The 26612-nt window shown below is 38.1% G+C and overlaps 1 protein-coding gene across 1 annotated transcript in view; it reads left to right on the plus strand.

The window, feature by feature from the left end:
- The window catches only part of pde8b (phosphodiesterase 8B), a 56620-nt gene that overhangs the window by 25434 nt on the left and 4574 nt on the right, over nt 1-26612 (plus strand). Inside the window, exons 4-21 of the mRNA XM_078271131.1 lie at nt 1972-2031; nt 2968-3025; nt 3326-3414; nt 3593-3671; nt 4840-4980; nt 5070-5158; nt 5247-5301; nt 8968-9019; nt 10734-10811; nt 11879-11955; nt 17252-17416; nt 18192-18237; nt 19382-19511; nt 21748-21946; nt 22976-23193; nt 23357-23495; nt 24049-24216; nt 24441-24570. Of these exons, the coding sequence (XP_078127257.1) occupies nt 1972-2031; nt 2968-3025; nt 3326-3414; nt 3593-3671; nt 4840-4980; nt 5070-5158; nt 5247-5301; nt 8968-9019; nt 10734-10811; nt 11879-11955; nt 17252-17416; nt 18192-18237; nt 19382-19511; nt 21748-21946; nt 22976-23193; nt 23357-23495; nt 24049-24216; nt 24441-24570 (1973 nt within the window). The remainder of the gene's footprint in view (nt 1-1971; nt 2032-2967; nt 3026-3325; nt 3415-3592; nt 3672-4839; nt 4981-5069; nt 5159-5246; nt 5302-8967; nt 9020-10733; nt 10812-11878; nt 11956-17251; nt 17417-18191; nt 18238-19381; nt 19512-21747; nt 21947-22975; nt 23194-23356; nt 23496-24048; nt 24217-24440; nt 24571-26612) is intronic.

The following is a 26612-nucleotide window of genomic DNA, read 5'->3' on the forward strand; positions in this document are numbered from 1 at the left end:
CCGATCATGTAATTCTTCACTTCAATCACAAAACAATCAATACGTAAATTATGAGGGTTGTACCTAAAACCAGTTACATACAATAATGTCCAGAGTTCAGTCTGTCTAAAGTAGTTCTGCTGTAAATAGCTTTGGGACGCTGCAGTCGAGGGCTTGTTGGTGCCATCTGGTGTTCCCTGAGGGCACCACAGACATCTGCAACCTGAAACGGCACTCTGAGTTAGTCCGGTAACTGTTGCCCAGTTCAGTGTTTTGCTTTAAGAAGAAGAAGCAGTGGACATTGGATGTCACAATTCATAAGTGGCCATTAAAGTAGAGTGGCACTTGAGTGAGTCTGAACGACAAATTGTAAGTTTGTTTGTTGACATGAAAGCTGGATGGTGGCCCAGGGGAACCAAGAGTAATACACTTGCAGAAGCCTTTCCTCCTTCTTTCTTGTCCTGTTTTTCCACAGAAAAAGCCCCACTGGCCACTTTTCAGAAACCCCCTTTTGATTGTAGAATAACCTCAGTCCTTCCTTGTTCTTGCAAGGTGTCAAGTTAAGTTCATACTGGCATTACTGGTCTGTGCTAAGTTTGTCCCCTGTTACTTTCTGGAGTTATTCAGGAAGTTTTGCTAGTCCTATATTTTTCACAAATTTGTACATTGTAAACTGTTTCTTCCCACATATAGGTGACATTTAAATTCTAATCAATCTCTGATTTTTAGGGCTGGGATACTTTTAGGCACCGATCGAATGGCTTCCATAGTATTGAGCATTGAAAAAATGCCTTGCCATTCAATACCAAATTTCAGTACCTAAGGAGTAAATCTGATCAGCGTTAGTGAGCCAATAAGCATGCAGCATGCTTCTACAAAGATGCAGGAAAAACTATGTAACGCACAGAGACGGGGCTCACGTGTGTTGTTGTATTTTGAGAGGCTTGACTACAGTGTGTGTCACATAGGTGTAAAAGAGCTGAAAAATAACAAAAAAGAGTTCTACTGTAATGTTGTAATTTGTTTTTGTTCAAATTGATTTTATAAAATTGGTATGAAAAAAAGTTTAGGAACTGGCATTGAAGTCAAATTCTTGAAGTTAATATTGGTATCGAAAACTTTTGAACGATACCCTACTGATTATTACAAATAACTTATAAAAGATGGATATTCTTCTTACTTTTTAACATCTGTGAACAAAGGACTTGTGTTTAGAGCATTTCAATGGGGATTCCCATGGCTCAAAGAGTTTAATGTGTGTCCCATGGTTGTCTTAATGCTGTGTGAATACCCTCTAGACATCATTACAAGGTCTGTAAAGTGCTTTTATTGTGTTGCCTGTGATATAGTGCATATTCTTCATCTTTAGCTAAGACTACTTCTGTGTTTATTGCTGTCATGATTTTTAGCAGACTTTTTGGCTTTAGTTATTGTTCGATACAGTGCCAGCCCATCCAAAGTTCCTTGAAACACTAAAGGCCACCGCCGGATATTTTGTAGAGTGATTTATTATAAGTGCTTCATTATTTCCGCAAGTAAAGGAACAGACTCATTTGTCTCTCCTGTCTCCTGATTACCACAGTTTGGCAGCTGCTCCCTGTTTGTCCGTTGCTCCTTCACTCCTTTTCCTCGTCACTGTTATTTCTTTTCTCTCTCCTACCATAACCCCCACACCCTCACGATGTCTGCCATCATCTGCTCCCTCTGTTCCTCCTCATCCTCCACCTCCGTGCTACTTTCCTGTATGTCCTGCCAGCAGTTGTGGCTTTGTGACCGAACCTCTGAAGCACATGTTGTGTTTGGTGTGTCTGTGTAAAGCACTGAAATGTTCTGTTCCTCTTTTTGTGGCAATGACATCACCCCCAATCTGCCCACATGTTGAATCTGTACCTGAGTCCAAGACCCGTCTCATGTGCGCAGTGTAGATGAAATGAACTCCTGTTGACTGACACTCCTGCTGACTTTTCATTTCTGCATTTCTTTCACTCCCAGGTCGATCCGCGAGACAAAGCCCTCCGAAAACACAGTTATTCTGGCCATTGTGCCACAAAAGTAAGTTTGATTTTAATATCCTCTGTGTTGTAGGTGTTTTGCGCAATAATGCCTTGAAGTAATATTCGAAAACTCTGAAGATTTTAATTTAAATAAATGTCTGTTAAATCATTATCTATCGCCACAGCCCCATCGATTAGGGATCGACCAATGATGGGCCTAGCCAATTATCAGGGCCGATATCTGGCAATTTGCAGATTATCTGTATCACTGTTGTATTTGACTGATAACCAATGAAGTTAATTCATTAAAAAGTGCTCTACTTTGGCTCGGCTACAGCTCTGTAAGGTCTGCACCTGCAAACAAACTGTTAGCACATTACAACTTCAGGAAGCTATATTTGTTTTTAGTTAATTCTTTTTTTTTACTGTGTATTAAGTTTAAAGTTTCAGTTGTATTAATGAATTGCTTAAAGCATTTAAAGAAACTTTTGAGTTGGAGTTTGTAACATTCCAAATTGTTAATTTTGACTAAAAGATTTTCTTTTTTACTGTACAGCTAATACATGTCAGTTCCAAATATCGGTTTCATTAACTACTAATAATCCGTATTGTTATTGGCCTTAAAAAAAAACACACAGTATCGGTCGATACCTACCATTGATTATTTGATCATTATGATTTGATCAGATTTGATTGAGAGTGACCAAACAACCCACCAAATTCAGAGTTAAATGTGGTGCATGGAAGTACGTGGCATCACCTTTTTTCCAACAGAGCCCCACACACTTAAAACCAAGTTGGAAGATCAGAGAGAAATGTGAAATAACCAAAACTTTGGCAGACAATACCGTGTTAATGTAGATTTGCTCACAGTAAGAAGCTGATTGAGAAAATAAGTGTTCAGGGCCTTTTAATCTACATTTCCATATAAGCGTGTTTTCTGAAAAATGATTGTGGTTTCAGATGGTAATAATTATTTTCTGTCAATGAATAGACCGGCTGACCAGGACGAGCCATCTGTTCTTCCTCTCCTCTGTGCAGGATTTAGCAGAGTACGTCCAAACAACTTGCCTTCTCTTGTGACTGTGTGTTTATAGCAGACTGACTGAGTTAGCCTGGTTTTCTGATAGCTGTTTTTTTACTAAAGCATCTAGGAGAGTTCAGACACTAAAATAGCAGCATGTTGCCCGTGTTTGAAGGAGGCACTTATTGTCAGCGGTGTTTGATGGTGTGAAAGTGACGTAAGAGGTTGCAAAACAAGTCGCTACTGAGTAAATCCTGACTCATTCGATTTTCCACTCTCCTGTCTCTCTTTCTCCTTCAAACAACACTTAACCTTGTTTGGCCTCCAGAGGTTTGTGGAGAACAGCAGTGTGACAGCCTGCTACAATGAGCTCATACAGATTGAACATGGAGAGGTGCGCTGCCAGTACAAACTCAGGTACAGCAGAGGAAAAAACACCTTAACCACAGACACACACACACACACACACACACACACACACACACACACACACACACACACACACACACACACACACACACACCATGCAGTCAAACTTACATGCACAGACAAATATATAAAGTGGTTGTGTTGAAGGCTTTTTATTGATCCACAGGGCTTGTAACTCTGTCTTCACCGCTTTGGAGCAATGTCAGGAGGCTGTAGAGATCACGAGTGAGGACCACATAATACAGGTAGGGATAATACACATGCACGTGAATAAATACGCGATCAGATTGAGCAACATTTCAAATTTCCTTTAAAGTGCTGGTGATATTCTATATTTTTGAAATCCCATGAAAAGACCAAAGCCAATAATATACTTTGTCCTCTCAATACTATCTGACTTCCGCATCCTGCCTGTGGCAAATCTTAAAAAAAACAAAAAACAGGTCCCAAATATAGTAGTTTTGATTTTTTTAATCTACAGTAAAAACAGCTGTTATAAGTAAACAGGACTCAAATAGGATAAACAGGATTAAATAGTGCTTTGTTGGGGACTATTTTCAGCTTTCGGATATAATGGATATAATGCACTTGCGCCTTTTAAGCAGCAGGACGGTGTTTGTGGAATCATTAAAAAATAAACTACAATTTGTGTGTGTTCATCGTAATGAAGGAACATGTCACCCAGTGCAACCGTGTGGCTAATTGATGTTTAAATGGCGCTCTCTGGCTCAGAAGAATTGGTTATATCAGGCATTGGCTACACAGGCGATACCTGTTAGCAGTATCAATTCATTGTTGGTTTGGTCTTTTCGTTGGGTTAGTCAACAATAAGAAAACTAAAGAATATTACGAGATTCTAAGACCTTTTTTAACACACCATTTATGGGAGTTTTTGCCTATTTTGGAATTACTACATGGAAACGCTTAAAACTAAAAACCTGTCAGGCCAAAATGCATGCACAGTACGAGGCTGCATTTGAAAGGTAGCATCTTCTAGTTTCTGAATATGTGTTTCCTTAGCATGTGGCTATAACACAGGCTAATCTACATCAGTTCAAACATGGCTCATGTTGTCGTCTATAATTAGTAATTTTGAATAACAATAGATAGGACATGCTTTATGCAAATCACCACATCTTCTCCATCGTGTCAACCACACCTGTATAGAATTCCAGACTTCTAGGGTCTAACCTTATGGGAGCTATAGGTTTTTTAGTTTGTGATGTCCCTGGATAGACACTCTACTATAGACTATGGGATTTGTATAAAAAAGAGGTATGGTATTTACTGTAACTATATACAGTAAAAAATATAAAAAAAAAAAAAAAAGGAAGAAGCTGGTAACTGGCGGGCAGGTGTTTTTTATGTATTTATTCTACTCTCTAACTCTACATCATCCTGGTTTTGTCCCAGTACGTGAACCCAGCGTTTGAGCGGATGATGGGCTACCACAAGGGGGAGTTAATCGGGAAGGAACTGACCGAACTCCCCAAGAGCGACAAGAACAGAGCTGACCTACTGGACACCATCAACACCTGTATCAAAAAAGGAAAGGTGAGTCTCACACATCCATCAATCCATCTACCCATCTGTGAAATGAGATGCAACTGTACCATTGCCTGACTGCTCTGTTGTCGCTGAAGGAATGGCAGGGCATTTACTACGCCAGGAAGAAGTCAGGCGACAGTATACAGCAACATGTGAAGATCACACCTGTCATCGGCCAAGGAGGGTAAGCTAATATTAATCAACCCAACGTGCTTACTGTTCATTTCCAAGAAATCAGAATTACTGACTGACTCCTATCTCGCTTCCAACAGGAAGATTCGGCATTTTGTGGCCATCAAGAGACCTCATATTGACAACAATAATCAGGTGAGTCAAGTCATGATCTAATGTGTTTCACAGATTAATGCTAATGCTAACTCAAACTCAAATTATTTGAGTGGAGTTATCATTTGAGTTTGTAAACTCGAACTGCAAACTCAGCAGCTGTTTGGAGAAAGAAATGCTGCTACAAAATATAATTTAAAAGACTTAGACTTCTAAACCCTCTTTTGAAGATTAAAGTCAGCTGTTTTTATTCTGTTGTGGAGTTTGAACAAATGTCTATTAGCAGTCCTAATGCTACAGCAGAGCTTGGCCCAAACAAGCCTGGTGGAGAAATAAACGATTGAGTCCAAACTTGACTCAGACACAGATTGCAAACTCTGCTGGCAGTAAGTGTTACATAAATGCTTCAAGTGAACTGTAGGCTCAAAGTGTCAGATTTAAATACTTCAACAGGATATGTAGCCTCACAGGCTTCCAGCTCTGTTGAGCAGCGTGCACACTGACTCTGAAGCAGGTGTGCCGCTGCTCTCAGCTGGGTTCCAGGCCAATAACGTCATACTATGCTAAGCTATGGCTAAGCACCAGGATCCCCCGCTAAGGCCTGGCAGTGCTAGCAGCCAGGCGCCAGGGCTATTTATACCCCGGGCAAAGCTGCACGGAGACTAGCTGTAGCTCATTGCTCTCTTTCATCGTGTGGACATAAGGTGAGTCAGCCGTTGGCGTCTGCCTGCCAAATGGCATTCATTCCTGCCTCGGATTGGGAATCCTTAGACATGGCAGCGACTGATCCCATTCTCGAAAGTCATCCCCCCAACCGGAATCATGCAGCGTCAAACCAAATGGTATTATCAAGGTGTCCCCTTTTTTAAAGTGCCCATATTATGAAAAAAACACTTTTTCTGGGATTTGGGGTGTTCTTTTGTGTCTCTGGTGCTTCCACATGCATACAAACTTTGAAAAAAATCCATCCATGCTGTTTTGAGTGAGATACAGTTTCTGAATGTGTCCTGCCTTCAGTCTCTGGGTGAGCTGTTCAAAATCGGCACGACTTGTGACGTCACAAGAGCCACGAGCTGGCTAACCGCAACCGTTAGCTCGTAGCTTTAGTCCTTAGCATGCTAACGCTAATGCTAACGCTGGCATGCTACCTCGTTCTCAATAGCAAAACACTCCTATGACACACACAAGTTCACCATAATCTACAAAAGAACTACTTCCATGTGCGCCCTCGTTTAGAAGTCTCCCAGCTAATCCTGCCTTGTAACTGACCGAAGTTGGAGAAACAGCCTCTCTTTTACTGTCTATGGAGCTAGCCAGCTGACATGATCTACATCTGAGCTACTGCGCATGTGCGAGTGCAATCAAAGATAGTACAGAAGAAGAAGAAGAAAAAAGAGGTCTCACTCTGTAGCTAAAACAGAGACCAGCTGAAAAGAGGATCTGCAGCAGTGAGAGAGAGCTGTGCAGTACAACAAAATATGGTGTTTTTTGAAAATTAAACCATGTAAACCTATTCTGGTACAACCTTAAAATACAATTATGAACCTGAAAATGAGCATAATATGGGCGCTTTAATGCATTTTCAACAACACATATGATGCAAAGTAGGAACAAAAGTTTAGTATTTGATGACATTTCAAACTAAATCACGTGGTGAGGCACTGCGTCTTCACTATTTGAAAACCCAAGGCCACAGAGGTCCCCTCAGGATACCACTGATCTGATACTGTATCCTTGCTCAGGACATTTTCCTCCGAGCACTTAAAACCACACATTATTCCTCATCTATTCCCACCCAGACGTTTGGCTGAAGACCACGGTTTCCATTTCATTGACTTGTTTGGTTAGCAGTATTTGTCTAAGCACTCCAGACATACAGCAGGTTTAGGGTCAGTTTTGTTTGTCTTTCCCTCTCAATTAAGGGCCATCATAATCTCAACTCTTTCCCAGCTTTAGTCAAGTTAATTCAAAAGATGTTCTATGAGACGTCTGTTTGTGCCTTGCAGCCCAAGAAGCTTATTAAGATCTAGCCAGCAAAATCTGGCAACCTTGTATGTCATTAGAATGTAGATGTTTATACTGTCTTAATCCTATTTACTCAGTATGGGAAGCACTGGAGACCAGAGAGCAAGCGACTTCAATGTAGGGGTGTGGGGGTGCTGTATAAAGAGAAAATGAGCATTGTGTGAGAGTTACGTTGGGTCAAAAAAAAATTATGTAATTGACCCTTCTCTGTATCACAATAAAATAATTCAGATTTTTGTACATCAAAACAAATGTGTTTGAATGAGCACATTCACCATAACATAAATGTGGATGGTGTACTGTCAGCAAGATGTAAAGGTGCAGTGAGTCACTGGGTGAGGAAAATCTTCTGTAACCGGATTAAACCAGCTCTACTTATCCATATCAACATAACCTCGGTGTGACTAACCGGATGTACTGTACCAATTGTCACCTGCATGAGTATGTATTTAACGATCGTGGTGAAAAGTGCTGTAAAGTTCAGTTATAAAATGTAAAAAAAAAAAATTTTACATGATCATTTACCATAACATTTATAAAGCATCATTCTTGTGAATTTTAAGCAGCTATTTAAAGTGCTCATATTATGTTTTTTGTCTTTTTCCCTTTCCTTTATTGTGTTATATATCTTTTTTGTGCATGTTATAGGTTTACAAAGTAAAACAGCCCAAAGTCCACCCCAAAGGGACTTACCATCTCCAACAGAAAACACTGTTCACAAACTGCTCCAAACAGCTCTATTGTAGTCCGGCCTTTACTTCAGAGACAAACGTGGTCACTTTGTAACACACGTTATAATGCTCGCCTAGCTGCTAGCGTGGCACGCCCTCTGCTTCTGACTGGCTAGTAGTCCTTACCTAGCTACTGCGCATGTGCGACTCCCAACAAAGATGGAACAGAAGTGAGAGGTCTCACTCTGTAGCTAAAACAGTGAGCTCAACACACAGGGTGAAAAGAGGAGCTGCAGCAATGTGCAGTACAATATATGGTGTTTTCTGAAAATTAAACAACATAAACCTATTCAGGTACAACCTCTAAATACAATTATGAACCTGAAAATGAGCATAATATGAGCACTTTAATATAATCGAGAGATTACATTTTTTTTAATTAGATGATAGTACTGTAAATGTTTTTTTTCATGCAAAATAAAAGCTATCAGAATTAGACATATTCTGACAAATTGGTGTTTGATTTCCACTTTTAACGTTCTGTTTTGGGCTCAGCTCCTCACCTGCTGACAGTGGTGGAAGAAGGACTCAGATCCTTATGTAAAAGTACTAACACCACACTGAAAATACTCCACTACAAGTAAAAGTCCTGCATTCAAAAACTTTAACTAAAAGCATGTATCAGCAAAATTTACTCAAAATATGAAAATGACTCATTGTGCACTTAAAATGTTCCCTGTCAGTGTTTTCGTGTTATATCTGATGTTTCTGGATTATTATTCCTGCAGCAATAATGTGTGTGTTGCATTTTACTGCTGTAGAGGTTAAAGGTTGTGCTCATTTTAAGTCCTTTATATACTGTTGGGTGGTTTAATCAACAGAAGTAATCCTGCCAGCGTGTTGCTTTCCAGGATCAGGAAATTAGGCTGATTATGTTCCTCACAGCGAAAGCGACTCTTGGTCGTCCAAAACCTCGACTTTAATCCGCTCCTTCTCTCTCTCTGTCTGTCAGGTCCACAAATTCAACAAGGAGGAGAGATGCAGCGGGGAACATTCTCAGTCCGGTAACTTACCACCACCTTAACCCCACATTCTTTAATGTTGACAGGGTTTCTTAATCGCTCACTACTGTACACTGCCATTACATTTGAATCACAGAGCTGAGCTTTGGAGCCCTGAATCTGACTAGACTAAACTAATTAGACGCGTTAAAAATATAACTGCATACATCAGTTAATAACATTGTTAGTTGATATTTAAATTAGGGCTGTCAAACAATTAATTTTTTTAATCGCGATTAATCGTTGAATTTCTATAGTTGATTGCGATTAATCACATGTTTTATCACATGATTAAAATTCTATTATTTTGCATTTCAGAACAGTTTTTAAGTACATATTAACAATGGAAAGCAATTTTTACCAGTGTATCTTGATTGGGAATCAAATGAATGCAAAGAAAGTTACTTTACGAACTTGATTTTAAGATTTGTAATTATTTATTTACTGTGTAAACAAAAGAAAAATGTGTGACTCTGTCATTATTGCACAATTCCTCCAAGTACCTAACAAAAAAACTAAAAATCCCTATCCTTACCAGAGTCAATATAGTGTTTAGTAACTCCTAAATAATGTTGATTACTCACTGACGTCCAGTGATCACCGGTTAATGAGACAGCGTTTGCAGCACCTTGCAGCAGTTCCAGTGTGGCTGCTTTCTCCGTGTGGTATGTATATGGTGAAACTACTGTCTCCCTCGACGGCAACGAGACAGGTCAACCGTAGTACGTCTTTAAGAGCCGAGTCCTCTACGATGCTGACAGGTCTGCAGTTAGTTGCCACCCGTTTCGCAAGAGCTGTAGTAATTTTTTGGGATTTGGTTTCATCCACAGGTCGGCGAGTAGCACTCTCCAAAATAGTGCTTTGCCTGAGTGGGTAGCATGCTAGCGGGTAGCATCACATTAACTGTACTACTATGCTTAGCTCCGTAGGTGGTAGCTCAAGCTTGACGTGCTTTGGTGATATTTTAATTCGGCTTTACACAACGTGCATATGGCTTTCGACTTGTCTACGAGCCGTCCGGGAGTTTTGGAAAATAAAAAGCTCCATTCAGAGTTATTGCTGCTGTCTTTCTCCAGCCTTGCCTGCAGCCTGCAGCAGCAAGATGTGATACGAGGAAGTGGCAGCTTGATGATAAGTAACGGTGCTGCAAAGGGTCAAAATATTAGCCTGTTAGGCACGACGTAAAGCCGAGTGAAGTGTAAAATAAATTAATAAATGCCTGCATGCAATTAATGCGATTAAAAAAAATGAACGCGTCACGATTAACGCGTTAATGCTGACAGCCCTAATTTAAATGGAGTGTTAGTATAAAGAAATTGAAAGCTTTACACTTTTTCTTTAAACTCATATTAGTTAGTTTTAAAAAAGCAAAACATTCTTTTCAAGTCCTTTCATTTTCTTTTTCTTGTTTTGGTCTTGGCACACATTTAAGAATTGATGTATTCCCTATTTTCCCCCATGCAACATTCCTCACAGCTATTGCGAATTTGTGTTCAGATGGTCCGATATTTATTTTCCAGACAAATGGACACTCGCGGTAGCTCGGTGGCTTGAATGTAATGATGTTACATGGGACTTTCAAACTGGGGCAACATGTAGAAGTGCTTGAGAAAAAACAGAGCACTGCGACTCATCTATATCAGTGTAACTCTGTCCCTTCATCAGTCTAAACGTGTTGTACATTTAATGTCCATTACGTCCCTCTGTCCCTCTGCAGAGTGCCATTGTCTACGTCACCGCGACAGGAGGAAAGATTCTATTGATGCCAGATCACTCAGCTCTCGCAGTAGTGACGGTAAGACCATTCAAAAAGCATTATCTTTTATTTGGGCCTCAGTCTGGAAAATTGGGCCTCCAGTTTTTGTCACTCTGTAAGAAAGATAATGCAGAAAACAATGTTAATAAAGTAGAGAACAAGGTACAAGCTGGAACGCAAAGGAAGAAAGGGGAGATGAGTCTGACTGTGTTGTGGTTGGCACTTGAACGAAAGAGATCCTTAAGAGAGAAGTCGTGGGCTGATTACATTATACATACCTCCCTCCTCACAGCGGCTGAGTGCTACTTTGTCTGCTTCTTCTTCAATCAAACCACTTTCTTTCTTTCTCTTCTCATCCTTCATTATCTTTGTATTAACATTTGCCCTATGTTAACATTTTCTTCATTTCCTCTCCTTTTTTGTACGTTTACTATTAGGGGTAGGGTGGAAAAATCGTATGAATAGTGATTTTTTTTGTGACAATTTTTAAAATTGATTCTTTTCCCTAGAATCGATTTGTTTTAAATTAATTTTTTTGTTACCAATGATTGACCTAAATATTTTCTGTTTGTACGGTACGGCGACTACATCATATCCGTTTTCAGCAAAACACAGTGGAAGCAGAAAATCCAGAAAATCCATGTCATGTACTTCTTTACAAATGAAATAAATGTCAGATGGACTGACTGACGTGTGATGTACATTCTTTTAAGAAAACAACTCATTTTTAGAAATGTCTCATGATATATATTGTCTCTAGAAGTGTATTATTCAACTTTTGTTTTGGTTAAAGAAGGGGAGTAAAATCGCAATCCTCAATACTATTGCATCGCAATGCTTCTAGAATCGCAATAAATTAAAATCAGAATACAAATCGAATCGGCGCCCGTGTATCGTGAAAGAATCGAATCGGGACGAAAGCATATCATCCAAGCCTGATTTTCTATATGTCCTTTCCTTTGATGAGCACTAACAATTGCAGGCATTGTGATCTATTTTTTTCACATTTACAGTATTGATGACAATAATTATTAGACTGTAGGGGCTGTCGATCAACTAGCCCCACTATTATGGTGCATGAAAGCATTATTTTCTTTTAATTGCAGCTTCCGGTTTGCAGAACCGAAGATATTCCTCCGTCGCCAGGATTCACTCCATGACTATCGAGGCTCCCATCACCAAGGTACGCTGCTTTCAGCATTCAGTTATTTAGCATCATTATTGTCCTGCTAGGGCTGAGCAATATATCAATATAAATCAATATTGTGATATGAGAATAGATATCATCTTAGGTTTTGGATGTCAAATATCGTGATATGACACAAGTGATGTCTTTTCCTGGTTTTACAGGCATGCCAGTAAAGTGATGTCATTTTCTACACTAACCAGACTGTTCTAGCTGTTACATTACAACACTGTGTGGCTATAATGACTAAGTGGCTAAAGGCAAATAATAGAACAAAGTACAAATACTTCACTACTGTACTTAAAGGTCCAGTGTATGGAGTTAAATCAGGGCCAAATGTTTTGTTAATTTGAAAAAAATATATATAGTTGAAAAACTAAAGCTTGAAATTGAAAATTTAAGTTTTGGTCTAAAACTTGAAAAATAAAACCATGTATTCAAACTAAATATAAGTGTACCAATTTTTCTTTCAGTTTGAATAAAATTTAGATTAAATTCTGGAATTATTTTGAATAAATTATTAATTTTCATTTTTCACTTTTATATTTGTTTTCAGTTCCACATTTCATGTTTTCAGATTCAAAACTTATTTTTTTTACACCTTCAAATCTTTTTTTACAGTTTCAGTTCAGTTTTTTTCAGTTTCAGACTTTTGGCCCAGATTTTGCGTAGGGGGCCAGACTGCCGAGTGAATACTGTGGTGCATACATTCAAAGTCATACGTGGAAGTGGGAGAAGTCATTGTTCCTGCTGAACTGCACAATCTGGCACAGTGTATTGCTCTTATAGTGTAATTGGTACCACGTGTTGTCCAAAACAGTTTTTTAAAAGGAACTTTGTCACTGGCATCAGTTTGTTTAGTAAAAATCACATGTATATGGTGGATAGAAAGCATTCAGTCATAGTTCTCGCAGTAACACAATTTCCTGAAGGCAACATGACTGAGGAGAGTCTTCAGCCTTCTTTGTTAGGCTGTCACTCATAATTCCACACCCCTCTGAGTGAAGCCACGCCCCCTACGCAAAATCGGGGCCAAAAGTCTGAAACTGAAAAAAACTAAACTGAAACTGAAAAACAGATCTGAAACTGAAAAAAAAATATTTGAAGCCGTCAAAAAAAAATTTGAATCTGAAAACATGAAATGTGGAACTGAAACCAAATATAAAAGTGAAAAATGAAAATTAATAATTTAATCAAAATAATTCCAGAATTTAATCTAAATTTTATTCAAACTGAAAGAAAAAATGGTACACTTATTTTTCAGTTTGAATACATGGTTTTATTTTTCAAGTTTTAGACCAAAACTTACATTTTCAAATTAACAAAACATTTGGCCCTGATTTAGCTCCATACCAGTGTGTAATGTGTTTAGTTGTTCATTATCAAAATCTGTGTTGCCCGTTCACAAACTTGTCCTTTTTCATGAATATTTACCACCACCATCAATTCCAAGTATTAATTTTGGCTTGAAATTTTACATTTGCATGAACTGGGGTAGACGCTCCATATTCATGCGCCATCTTGAAATACGTTGGACAGTAGAGGACATACAGGACATATTGCTCCGCCTTTTGCGTTTTCGCTGTCACATGATAAACTCACAGGTGCTGCTAATGCTGCTTATGGGTATTGTCGCTTCCCGGCCCCGGCAAGTTTGAAGAAGGAAACATGGAGGACCACACGTATTCAAAATCCAAATTTCAGGAACAGGTGTTTTCTTTTTCACCCAGAAAAACAAAAAGGATATTGAAAAGAGCAAGAGACCGGCTTTTTGAAGCGTGAAGGCTACCGTAGCTGTAATACGTACTTTGAACTGCGTGGCGTGAGAGAGTTGATTGCGATATATGATATCAACGCTAGATGGGAGAAATTCCCACTCATTGGACCTTTAAGTAGAATTTTCACGTATCTGTACTTTACTTCATTATTTATATTTCCGGAAACTTTTAATTTTACTCCACTACATTTCCCCTAAGCATCTTAGTTACTCGTTACTACAAAAATAAAGATCAGAATAAATTTGTTACACTGGAAAAAAGCAGGTTTTGCGAATCATTGTTCCTACATTGCCAAGAAATGCACGCTCCAAAAATGACTTTTGATACTTAAGTATAGTAAATATCAGATACTTTAAGACTTTTACTCAAGTAATATTCAAAAAGGAGACTTTAACTTCTACCAAAGTCAGTTTATGGTAAGATACTTATACTTTTACTCAAGTATTGCTTTTTAAGTACTTTATACAAGACTGTATCCACATTACTCATGATTATTTATCACAAATCTCATTGTGTAAATATTTTGTGAAAGCTTCAAATGTCAACCCTACAATATCGCCGCAGTATCGAGATTGAGGTATTTGGTCAAAAATATTTTGATATTTAATTATTTTCATATAGCCCAGCCCTAGGTCCCACCCAGAATAAAGTAATGGAAAACTTATTTTTATAAATGATTTTCATTCTTAGTGCCTTTGGGCACTAAAAATACAATTGTTATTTTCAACTGATCACTTATTTTATTTTATTATGCGCCTCTACTAAACGTCCATTTATAGTAAACGTGAACTTTCATATACACAGCCTGGTTATTTTCTTTCTCTATTGAAGTCATATAAACTAATTTTAATTGCACACCTCTTGTATGGATGGCAAATGTGTAAAACTTGAGCAATATAACATTTAACATTCTCATCTTTTGGTGCAACGGCTCAACAGTGGTTTTGGGTGATGGAATCCTATTTTGTGGAAAAGTATTTCCTTTACACGTCAATGCTCAAAACGTTGCACCACCCTCAGTTCAGAGTGAGGTTTGTCTGTTACTGTGCTTACATTTGGTTTTGTTTAGTCGTTATTGGCAGGATTAGCAGAACACTCTAGATTTACTGAACTCATCACTGTTTTTTTTTTTTATGAAAAGCATCTCGAAACTCTTCAAAATGTCCGAACAACCATACTGATATATAATATGCAATGTAAGAACATGAGATTTATCATATTGACGTCAGTTTATTATCAGTAAATGTTGTATTGTGTGGCAATGTTCAGTTTTGGGAGACAGATTGAGCATGTTTAAAAAAAAAAAAAGATTTACTTAATTTTGTTCAGAAAGCTCTCTTCTACACTGAAAAAAAACGTTGGGTGTCTAACATACTTCAACAAAAGATCACATCTCAAAATGTTGAAAACCATGAAAGGGTTAAAGGAAAACTATCCTCTGCAGCTGCACAATTTCATACTAAATCCCTCATGCAAGTTTTTGCCTTAAGTGCTTTAAAACACTAACGTTTCTTCCAGTGTAGAATCACTCAGTAGAGCTCATTCCTCCACCAGCAGTCATCAGGTTGAACATGTTGGATTTTCACCAAGAATTAAGTTCTTTTATGGCCCATAACCAGCTTTATTTTACATCAGCCGATACACACAGGTTCATGAGACCTGTCTGTTCTGATTCTAGCATGTCAGCTGTGGTGGAATATAACGAAGTACAAATACTTCGTTACTGTACTTAGGTACATTTTTCACGTATCTGTACTTTACTTAAGTACAGTCAATAGTGCATACTTTTGACTTTTACTTCGTTACATTTTGCAGCAATTATCTATACTTTCTACTCCACTACGTTTCTACAACGTTCCGTTACAATTTCGTTACATTTTCTGATCAGTTTTTCGCGATATTACGAATCCCACTATGGCCACGCCAAGACCCGCCCTTCAATAGCATTTCTTGGCCAGGCGCGTACCACTCCCAGTACTACCGCTGCTCTTGTTATTGCTGCTGCTGCTCTCGATACTCTGCTTGGTCATATGTGAAGCATCCGTTCACATAGGGTTAATATACAACCCGTATATTTATCTTAAAAACACTTCCGGTCCTCCTCAGCTGTGAAGCCACGTACTTGTTGTCCAAGCCCCTGTGTTCTTGCTAAATAAATGTGTGCAGCATTCACTGTACCGTGGGAAATAATGCAAAGTCGAGCTTCATGCAGATCACCGTGATAGATAACCAGAATTGTAAGTCAGAATGTAAACTGGGCCACAGGTGGTAAGCACAATTACATTAACATAAAACTAACTTTTTTTTTATTATTAGAATATAGACATTAAGAGAATAAATCGTTATGCAAGTACTTTTACTTTTGATGCTTAAAGTACATTTAAAATCAGGTACTTTTTACTTTTACTTAAGTAGGGTTTTCATTGTTGTACTTCTACTTTTACTAAAGTAAATATATCTCTGGTTATTTGTACTTTTACTTAAATACTGAGATTCAGTACTTCCTCCACCACTGCATGTCAGTAAGTTATTCCAACACCGCATAGCCAATCAGTGGCCATTAGAGCTGCCCTTTACTGTCTGTATGTTGTTTGACTGAGCCCGCAATGGACGGTTTGCCTCAAATGGCTGCTAATAGGCCGCTTTTATTTGGTATTTAAAGTTACCACTTCACTTACTTTTACACACTATCCTCATTTTCGTATGTATACAGTGCTGTGTTTTAGTTGTATGTATGTCATCCCATTTTATCTTACATCTTATTGTCCTTTTATCTTATTTTATCTTATATGACTAGTGCTCTTAATGCTGAGCTGACCCGTTCCCCCGCCCAGTGCATATGATTAATAAAATAAAAGTAAACTAATAACTAAAACAATAACTGTTTTGGATGAAGCTAAATATTTAACTTTGTTTAACAGAGGTACTGTATTTCTTAAGAATGAAATAAAACAATATTCAGTAAAAGAAACATTATCATTGTTTCTGTGCATTCTAGGACGCCAACGTTCATAGGATTTTTGACGGCAATAATGTTGTAAAAGAGCACTATGTCTGTGTATTCATTGTTCTACTCCACTAGTGACATCAGGGCATTTTTGGTACTGTGTATATTTGATCATCACAGAATTGTTTTTGTTTTTTCTCTTGATTTCTCCCTGACCCGGCTGTCCTGATGCAAAGGTCTAGGGGAGCAGATACTGTGAGCAGTAACAAACGCAGATCAAGTTGTATGCTTGATCACAGTTTTTTATGATATACAGTACATCCCACAGTGCCCCACTCCCCGTCCTACTGCAGGTCCTGTGATGCTCTTGTTTGTTTGAGAAGCAGCTTTTTATAGCCGTTTTGCCCGGCACAAGATTTCTCCAGCATCACATGCACATCTCACGGACACATGCACAATGAAAGGCTGTTTTATATATAGCATGTCTTGCAGAGGGCTCTCACGTGTTTTGAATGCAGTGTCTGTTTTGGAGCAGAAATAGAGACTGTTTCTTTTTCCTCTTCCCAAGGTAATAAACATCATCAACGCAGCCCAGGAGAGCAGTCCGGTAGTGGTGGCCGAGGCTCTGGATCGGGTGTTGGAGATCCTGAGAACCACCGAGCTTTACTCCCCTCAGCTCGCCTCCAAAGAAGATGACCCCCACACCAACGACCTGGTCGGGGGGCTCATGAATGTAAGAGGCCGTGTACTGTAGATACTCAGTGATATGCTTTCCAGTACACATGCTGGAAACTCTTTATAAGGAGAAACATGGAAAATAGTATTTTTTTTGGGGAGGGCATTTCTGCTTTTATTAGAGAGGAAAGCTGAGATATGAAAGGGGAGAGAGAGGGAAGACATGCAGGAAAACCATCACAGGTCGGATTCAAACCTTGAACCTTCTGCGTCGAGGATTAAACCTCTGCACATGTGAGCCCGCTCTACCAACGGAGCTAATCGGCCACGAAATAGTCTTTTTTTAAAATCACATTGTAAAAATGTTCTTACCTCATGCGTATGAAATCGAACATGCATTCTTGTTGAACCAAGGAATATTTGGCTTCCTAATCAAATCTTTATTTTTGGAGTGCCAACAGACAGTTTATTTATTTATTTATTTATATATGAATTTGTTGAATAAGAACAACTATGTGTTGAGTCACTGCACACAGATGTTCGTCTTTCTTGGAATTTTCTGATCCATCAGTCGGCTGCAGAAACCAGCAAATACCAAATTATACTTTTTTGTTGTCTATAAAGCCTATGAAAAAGACCAAAACAAACAATCTCAAAGCCTGATCTATCTTCTTCCTCTGTGCCATAGAGCATCATTATAGTTAAAAAATGCATCAATGTGCCACACTGTTGCACTGGGTGGCATGTTCCTTCGCTACCATTAACACATGCATTCAATGTTCTTCTACAATACTTAAACCATTTCTTATTTTTGTTTTTTTGTTTTCCTCCAGGATGGGCTGCGGAGACTCTCTGGGAATGAATATGTCTTCTGCAAAAGTAAGTTTGAAAGGACCAATGAAATATCCCATTATATTAGTGATCAATAAAATAATAATGATAGTAGTAATACAATATAGTTACCTATAAAGGCCCTGCACACCCACAGAACGTTTGACTCAATGTACAACTGATATGCTCTCATAACACACACAATAAGTCAATCATAAACATGGTTTTCCAAGTAGTACTCGTAATATCTAGTTTAGCATAAAGACTGAAAGCATGAGGAAACAGCTAGCCTGGCTGTGTCCAAAGTTATAAAAAAAGAAACACCTACCAACACCTCTGGCGTTAATTAACACATTAATTAAACATTGTGGGTTTATTCGGTACACAAACAGAAATGTAAGAAAAATGCTAAATTGTGGTTTACAGGGAGATACCCAATGTAACTATTTCTGGCCGACCAGTGACTTTGGTCTTTATGTTAAACTAAGCGAAGTTAATCAACTCCCAACTCCAGATTATTTAACGCACATATATAAAATCATCTATGTCTCTGTAAGAAAAGCTTTTGGCAGTGCTCTGACAATGACTTACCTTACTTCACAGGTTCACGCTGTGAAGATGACTAAGAGAAGCCAATCAGTGTTTAGTTCATTTAAATCATTTAAGAAAAGGGGTACAGACGTTTTAGCCTGTGGCCCTCCTCATCACTTGAGTGAATCTCATGAATAAATATTATTCATATAGTGGTTACCGACCAGATGAATGTTCTTTTAGAGTGTGAATTCTTCCATCTGAGTTTATTACGTAACCCCATTATAATGATTAAAGTCACAAGTGCACTTACAGTAACTGAGAGAAGATCTAAATCAAGAGTTTATTTTCCAAGAAATTGTCTTCTCTTTCACAGTAATCTTATCTCAGAGCTGCAGCTACTTCGGCTCTCCTACAGTTCTTTAAACAATCTTATCACACACCATCTTTCTACCACCGTCTCAAGGGGCCAGGTTTACAAAGTGAAACACTCAGCCAGTATGTTTGCACATGTGTATAGATATCAGAGAGCCAAGATTGGCACAGCCGTTTGTTATTTATCCTTCAAACCCACACAGAGCTCCCTCTCGGTTTGCCCCTTTTATGGTCAAATCACCCTAAACTGTGTATGTGTGTGCACACTTATGTGCCTATCTGCTAGATATGAGCCAGAGCCAGCTGGCCATCCCGGTCACACTGAATGACGTCCCTCCACCCATCGCAGAGATGCTGAATGATGAGGAGTGCTGGGACTTCAACATCCTGGAGCTGGAGGCGGCTACACACAAGAGGTACGAAGAAACTGAAAATGTGGAGAAAGACTGCCCATTTCTTTGGCTCAGAAAAGGCAATATATTGCTTGTTGCATGGTAATCATTTCATTGAGTTATCACTCCAGGACTTACTTGGACTTACATTTAATGTGACATTACACACCCTGCTACTACCTGCAGTGTCCTGCTACGTCATGAACTACTACAACTACTACTTCTAGTCATAGTTCCATTATCTTTATTGTGATTAGAATTTCCACCCCCAACCTGTACCGTTAAGACAACTGCCCACCAAGATCCTGGGTCTGTCTGATTTTTCTGCCTAAAAGTTTTTCCTCGCCACTGTTGCACTAAATGCTTGCTCTTGGGGGAACTGTTGGAATTGTTGGGTCTTTGTAAATTATAGTGTGGCCTAGACCTACTCTATCTGTAAAGTGTCTTGAGATTTATCTCTTGTTATGATTTGATACTATAAATAGCATTGAATTGAATGTTTTGCATTCTCAAAATTGGCAATTGATATCTTCCTACCATTAAGACATTTGCATAAATCTCCTCTGTCTACGGTGGACGGCAGGGGCAAACGCCCTGCAACTTAAGAAAACACATGCAAATAGATATCTTCATTAATTTGACAACACATGAGCAGCATTCAGCAAATGCGCTGCAAATACACACAACACAACCAAATAGATAAACGATTAAACGATAAAAAACGATGCAAAAAGAAAAGCACACAAACCCCGAAAACAAATGCAACAAAAAAACGCTGCATCCAGATTACACAACGGAAGTTCTCCAGACCTCTAGAGGAAGCAGCTAGTGGAACAGCTTGGTTTTCGCCTTTTTATTAGAGTCGGGTATGGCTGCAGCCTCCATAGACTGTATATTAAATTCATATTATTATTAATAACATAATATATTAATAATATACAGTCTATGCTCCCGTCTCATGCCCTCCCGGCTGGTGCCGTCCCCGAGCTTCGGCTTTTCAAAATAAAAGCTTGTGTCTGGTCCCTATGTCTTTGTACTTTGGTGTGTTGGATGTTTGTGAACTAAACAGTACGGCAGTCATGCTAATGAATACAATAACTTTTTCAGCAGATGTCTTACTTACAACACGTTGGAGATAGCAAAGCAGTTTTGTGTTTATATGTGCAAGCGGGACTTATTCAGTTTGATAAATCCCACGGTAAATTGGCTGGTTTACTAAACAGGGAGGGACTAGAAATCCTGTCTGTTTTTTGTATTTCAAGAGCAAATTGCTCCACAATATGAATACAGATTGATCACTTATTTTGTTGGTAACCGTTGTTGTACAATCACAATATTACACTTGAGGAAGCCTATACTTCAGTAATGCGCCTTTCGGACCTCGAAATTAAACCCTCTCATGTAATATGGCTTAAACAAACGTCAACGTTAAACGCTGATGCAGTTTTAAATGTTTTATTACCACGAGTTTACAGACGTCTCTGCTGATTGAGTACCTGTGACCTGAGCCGAGACACACTCACCAAACGAGAAATCTCATAGACTTAATATTTACAGTCTATGCAGTGTCGCTCTCTCTCTCTCTCTCTCTCTCTCTCTCTCTCTCTCCCTCTCTCTCCCTCCCCATGGGGTCGAAAACCAAGCTGTTCCACTAGCTGCTCCCTCTAGAGGTCTGGAGAACTTCCGTTGTGTAATGTGGATGCTGCGTTTTTTTTGTTGCATTTGTTTTCTGGGTTTGTGTGCTTTTCTTTTTGCATCATTTCATATTTGCAGCTCATTTATTTAGCTGTTTTGTCTATTTGCGTGTGTTTTCTTAAGTTGCAGGGCGTTTGCCCCTGTCGGCCACCGTATCTGTCTCCTGTGAATAGTGAAGGAAAAACAGTTTCATCGTGATCTTTACTTAATAAAATACAAGTATGAACATTAAAGGAATGGATCAAAATTTGAGGAAATGCGTTTATAGACTTTCTTGCTGAGAGTTAGATGAGAAGATCAATACCACTGAGGGGTATCGATCTTCTCATCTAACTCTTCAACCCACAGCTTTTCTCATATTTCGGAATTACCGCAAATTAAATATCAATTAATGATCCATTGTATTCTAGGTATAAGGATGAAGATATTCAATTCATAATTGAAATATACATGTGCGAAAAAGATATTTTAAAGTAGATGAGGATGCAGGAAGAAGGGATAACAAAGATACCATAATAAAGCAGAGAGAAGTACTGAGTAAAGTCTTTTGTGGGATCCTCTGCAGACCGCTGACTTTCCTCGGGCTAAAGATCTTCACGAGTTTCGGCGTGTGCGAGTTCCTGAACTGCTCGGAGGCCACGCTGCGCTCCTGGCTGCAGCTCATGGAGGCCAGCTACCACTCCTCCAACTCCTACCACAACTCCACGCATGCCGCAGACGTGCTGCATGCCACAGCCTACTTCCTCCGCAAAGAGAGCGTCAAGGTTAGAAGAAAAACAGACATTTGGAATGACTAACCTGCAGTATTTTAGTAGCTGATATATTGCTATACTATAAGTGTAATGTCTTACAAGGCATGCCTTCCTAGTATTCATTCTACTAATGATGTTAAACATATAATGCATGTCATAGCTTCCATTGTTTAAATCAAGGTAAAGAGATCTCTTATGATGAGGACTTTGAGACTTGTAACCACAGTTATATATGAGATGGATCCCACCTGTTTCTCCTAATGTGATTTCTTCCCTTTCCCCCCCAGTTAAAGGGCTTTCTTTGCACATTTTTACCTTATCCCAATTGAGGATAAGGTAAAAATGTGCAAAGAAAGCCGTGTGCTGTACAAATGATAAAGCCCTCAAAGGCAAAGTTGTGATTTGTGATTTTGGGCTGTATAAATGAAATTGACATACAACCACGTAGCTTTTAGCCAATAAAACACATGCAAAACATTGCTTCTATAACACAAGAATCACACTAACAAAGCATCGACATGAACAACAGTAACTGTGCTTGGACTTCTGCAAATTCCACTTTTGGTAGCTGGACTTGTGCTTGTTTGGAAAACAGATAAAGTGATTTGAAAAACATACAGAATGCATTTGTATATACATATGAAATATTAGAGGCATATACATTGATGTCTACATTTTCTTAGCCATTGTAACTGATCACAGAATCATACCAAAGCATAGGAAATACAGTACAAAAGAGGCGTCTTCCCGATGTCACTAAAGGCCACGATATGTTCCAACTGTCAGATAAAACCAAATGCAGTACGTTTGAATGTCAGCCAGGATGGTAAAGTTGTAGCTCTGGCTGTTTATTTAAATGTGCAGCTGCAAAATGTCTAAGCTGTAATATCCTCTACAGGGATTCTGTATTGAGCCTACTTTATTGACACTGTCATCCAAACCAAAGCCCAAAATCCAGCTATAATTTCTTAATGTCAGAGTATGAAAGGCGTCCACTCATGTTTTACTGACATCCCTCCGTGTCTCTGCTGTTTTGTTCAGAGCAGTCTGGACCAGCTGGATGAGGTGGCAGCGCTGATAGCGGCCACGGTGCACGATGTGGACCACCCGGGCAGGACCAACTCCTTCTTGTGTAACGCCGGCAGCGAACTGGCCATCCTCTACAACGACACAGCCGTGCTGGAGAGCCACCACGCGGCCCTTGCCTTCCAGCTCACCATCCGAGACAGCAAGAGCAACATCTTCAAGAACATAGACAGGTCGGTAGAGGCAGCTTGTGGTGGTTTGTATTGGCAGCCTGATGGCATGCTTTGTGTTTGTGGAGTTATTATGGATTAGAATAGTGTGTGACGTTATGGTGTTATTGGTGTATTAGCATCAGACGTATCCAGATCTTAACGTTGTCCCCTCCACTGCTGACAGGAATCAGTTCCGAACACTGCGACAGGCAATCATTGACATGGTGCTCGCCACAGAGATGACCAGACACTTTGAGCACGTCAGCAAGTTTGTCAACAGCATCAACAAGCCGATGGCGGCCATAGAAGAGACCAGCTCAAGTGTAAGTGTGCTTTTTAACATTTTAAACTTAAACGTGTCAGAAAGACCAGAAAAGATGCTTTATTTTTACAGGTCTGTTATTTGCTAATAATTTCTTCAAAGATTTCTGGAAAGTACTCTGCTAATTACTTATTACAGGGAGAATGGAGACAAAGATATGAGAACTATGTTTTAGTTCACAGTTGTCGTTGATTTCCACAGGAATTTTCTTAAAATTCATTTAAAGTAAATATTCATTCATTATTAATTTCACATTTGAAACTGTACTTTTCATATATGTTTATTTAAAGCTAGCCTGGCGACAAAATTCACATTTGACCTACTACGCACTGTCTAAAGACTGTGGGTTACACTAGCATAGCAACTTTATTTAATTGGAAAATGTATGAATTAAACACTTTTTTTTACCTATAATTGTGCCAAATTACTTTGTTTTTTTCAAGAAACGTTCAAGTAAATTTAAAAAAAATGTGTCTCTGTAAATGTGTGTATAAGTAAACGTGTTATTTCTATGTATATTCAGATGCTTATGTATTTAGTGTCTTTAATTTTAGAGCGTAAACAACGACTGTGAGGGCCAGGCCAACATCAGGAACTCTCCAGAGAACCGTCTGCTTATAAAGAGGATGTTGATCAAGTGTGCAGATGTGGCAAACCCCTGCAGACCGCTCGAGCTCTGCATCGAGTGGGCTGGACGAATCTCTGAGGAGTACTTTGCACAGGTGTGGGGACAACAATAATGCAGCTCAATTAATTAGAAGAATGCATTTGAAAGCTGAGAACAATACTGTATCTGTAAAGAGAGGCAAAGCATTTGTTTCTTTTGATCCATTTTAATTGTCTCACTTTGCATAATTTCTCAATTATGGCCACTCACATTCAAAGCTCCAGATTTCGCTTGAGTGTTTGAGTGCTTCGTTGTGATCTGTGTGTGTTTGCCCTGCAGACGGATGAGGAGAAGAAACAAGGGCTGCCAGTGGTGATGCCGGTGTTTGACAGGAACACCTGCAGCGTGCCCAAGTCTCAGATGTCCTTCATGGATTACTTCATCACTGATATGTTTGACGCCTGGGATGGTAAGAACAATATTTTCTTTTTTTTTCTTCTCCTTTTTTGACATACTATACTATGACTTTATTCGACATACTATACTATGACTTTATTCGTCATACTATACTATGATTTCTTTTATCAATCTACGTCCCCCTCAAAAAGTCTGATTCTTACTCTGTTAACCCACCGCTACAGTGTTTACATGACATTAAAGCTTGGATGTCTTTACATTTTCTACATTTTAATGAAGAAAAGACAGAAGTCTGACTATGACTTTTTTGACTTTCTTTGACGTACTATACTATGACTTTTTATGACTTTTTCGACATGCTATGACTTTTTTCTCGCTTTTTTCAACATACTATACTATGACTTTCTTGACATACCGTACGGTCTTTTTTATGACTTTTTTTCGACATACTATACTGACTTTTTTTCGACATACTATACTATGACTTTTTATGACTGTTTTTCGACATACTATACCATGACTTTTTTTTGACTTTTTTGGACATGCTATACTATGACTTCATTCGACATACTATACTATGACTTTTTTCCTGATTTTTTTCGACATACTATAATATGACTTTATTCGACATATTATACTATGACTTTTTAGGACTTTTTCAACATTCTATACTATGACTTTTTTTTTTATACTTTTTTCGACATACTATACTACCGGTATGACTTTTTTGAATTTCTTCGATATACTATACTATAACTTTTCTACATGTAGTAACTTTTTTCAACATACTATACTATGACTTTTTTTGATATACTATACTGTGATTTTTTTTTACTTTTTTCAACATGCTATACTATGACTTTTTTTGACATACTATACTATGACTTTTTTTTTTACTTTTTTCGTTTACAACTTTTTTATCAACGTTTTTTGCTATAATAATGACTTTTCTCACTTTTTTTCGACATACTATTCTATGACTTTTTTTTAGACTTTTTTCAACATGCTATACTATGACTTTCTTTGACATACTATACTATGACTTTTTTGACTTTCTTTGATGTACTATACTATGACTTTTTATGACTGTTTTTCGACATACTATACTATGACATTTTTTACTTTTTTGGACATGCTATACTATGACTTCTTTCGACATACTATACTATGATTCTTTTAACTTTTTTCGACATGCTATACTATGACTTTTTATGGACATGCTATACTATGAATTTTTTGGACTTTTTTGGACATGCTAGACTGACTTTATTCGATATGCTATACTGTTACTTTTTTCAAATTTTTTTCAACATGCTATACTATGACTTTCTTTGACATACTATACTATGACTTTTTTTTACTTTTTTCGACGTACTATACTATTACTGTTTTGACTTTTTTCGACATGCTATACTATGACTTTTTTTTTACTTTTTTCGACATACTATACTATGAATTTTTTCGACATACTATACTACGACTTTTTTATCAACGTTTTTTGCTATAATAATGACTTTTCTCAACTTTTTTCAACATGCTATACTATGACTTTCTTTGACATACTATACTATGACTTTTTTGACTTTCTTTGACGTACTATACTATGACTTTTTATGACTGTTTTTCGACATACTATACTATGACATTTTTTACTTTTTTCGACATACTATACCATGACTTTTTTTTGACTTTTTTTGGACATGCTATACTATGACTTTATTCGACATATTATACTATGACTTTTTAGGACTTTTTCAACATTCTATACTATGACTTTTTTTATGACTGTTTTTTCGACATACTATACTATGACATTTTTTACTTTTTTCGACATACTATACCATGACTTTTTTTTTTACTTTTTTGGACATGCTATAATATGACTTTATTCGACATATTATACTATGACTTTTTAGGACTTTTTCAACATTCTATACTATGACTTTTTAGGACTTTTTTCAACATACTATACTGTGTCTTTTTATGACTTTTTATGACATACTATACTATGACTTTTTAGGACTTTTTTTTTTTTATACTTTTTTCAACATACTATACTACCGGTATGGCTTTTTTGAATTTCTTCGATATACT

Source organism: Sander vitreus, chromosome 16, assembly GCF_031162955.1.
Source record: "Sander vitreus isolate 19-12246 chromosome 16, sanVit1, whole genome shotgun sequence".
Taxonomy (NCBI): Eukaryota; Metazoa; Chordata; class Actinopteri; order Perciformes; family Percidae; genus Sander; species Sander vitreus.